The sequence below is a fragment of the Octodon degus genome, unplaced genomic scaffold (assembly GCF_000260255.1).
Source record: "Octodon degus isolate 3935 unplaced genomic scaffold, OctDeg1.0 scaffold00064, whole genome shotgun sequence".
In the NCBI taxonomy this organism is placed as follows: Eukaryota; Metazoa; Chordata; class Mammalia; order Rodentia; family Octodontidae; genus Octodon; species Octodon degus.
Genome location: NW_004524640.1, coordinates 10,459,697 through 10,460,203, shown reverse-complemented (window position 1 = coordinate 10,460,203; position 507 = coordinate 10,459,697). Strand labels below are relative to the sequence as shown.

General features: G+C 34.7%; 1 protein-coding gene across 1 annotated transcript in view; it reads left to right on the top strand.

The window, feature by feature from the left end:
- The window catches only part of Dmc1 (DNA meiotic recombinase 1), a 42,263-nt gene that overhangs the window by 8,170 nt on the left and 33,586 nt on the right, over nt 1–507 (top strand). Inside the window, exon 7 of the mRNA XM_004634694.2 lies at nt 322–394. Coding sequence (XP_004634751.1) covers nt 322–394 — 73 coding nt within the window. The remainder of the gene's footprint in view (nt 1–321; nt 395–507) is intronic.

Genomic DNA, 507 nt, shown 5'->3' with positions numbered 1-507 from the left:
AAATTTAAAAAAAGAAAGGAAAGGAAAATTAGTAATATTTAAATTCTAGTTCCATTTTTCTGGGAGAACTTACTTCTGTGAATATCTCCCATTGTGAAAGACAGTGAAATTATTTGTTGCATTACTACTTTTTCCTCAGTACACTTACTATTTCACCACTGCTTCATAAAATGAAAGTACAGCTTGCTGTTTAGAAACTGAAGAATCATTATCTTTGCTAAATGTATGACGAGTAGCAACCAGCATGAATTCAATGTTGATTTATATATTCCTTTGTCCACAATTCACCCACTCTTATGAATTTTTTTCATTACTCTCTAGTAACAGCTCAACTTCCAGGAGCAGGTGGCTACTCAGGAGGAAAGATTATCTTCATTGACACAGAAAACACTTTGTAACCTTTTATCTAATGAGTTGCTCCATAGTGTGATACAATGTTACTATAAGAGTTTGCTTGGTCCCAGGTGATAGCTCAGTAGAATAAGCTCTTGCCTGGCAAGCACAAGG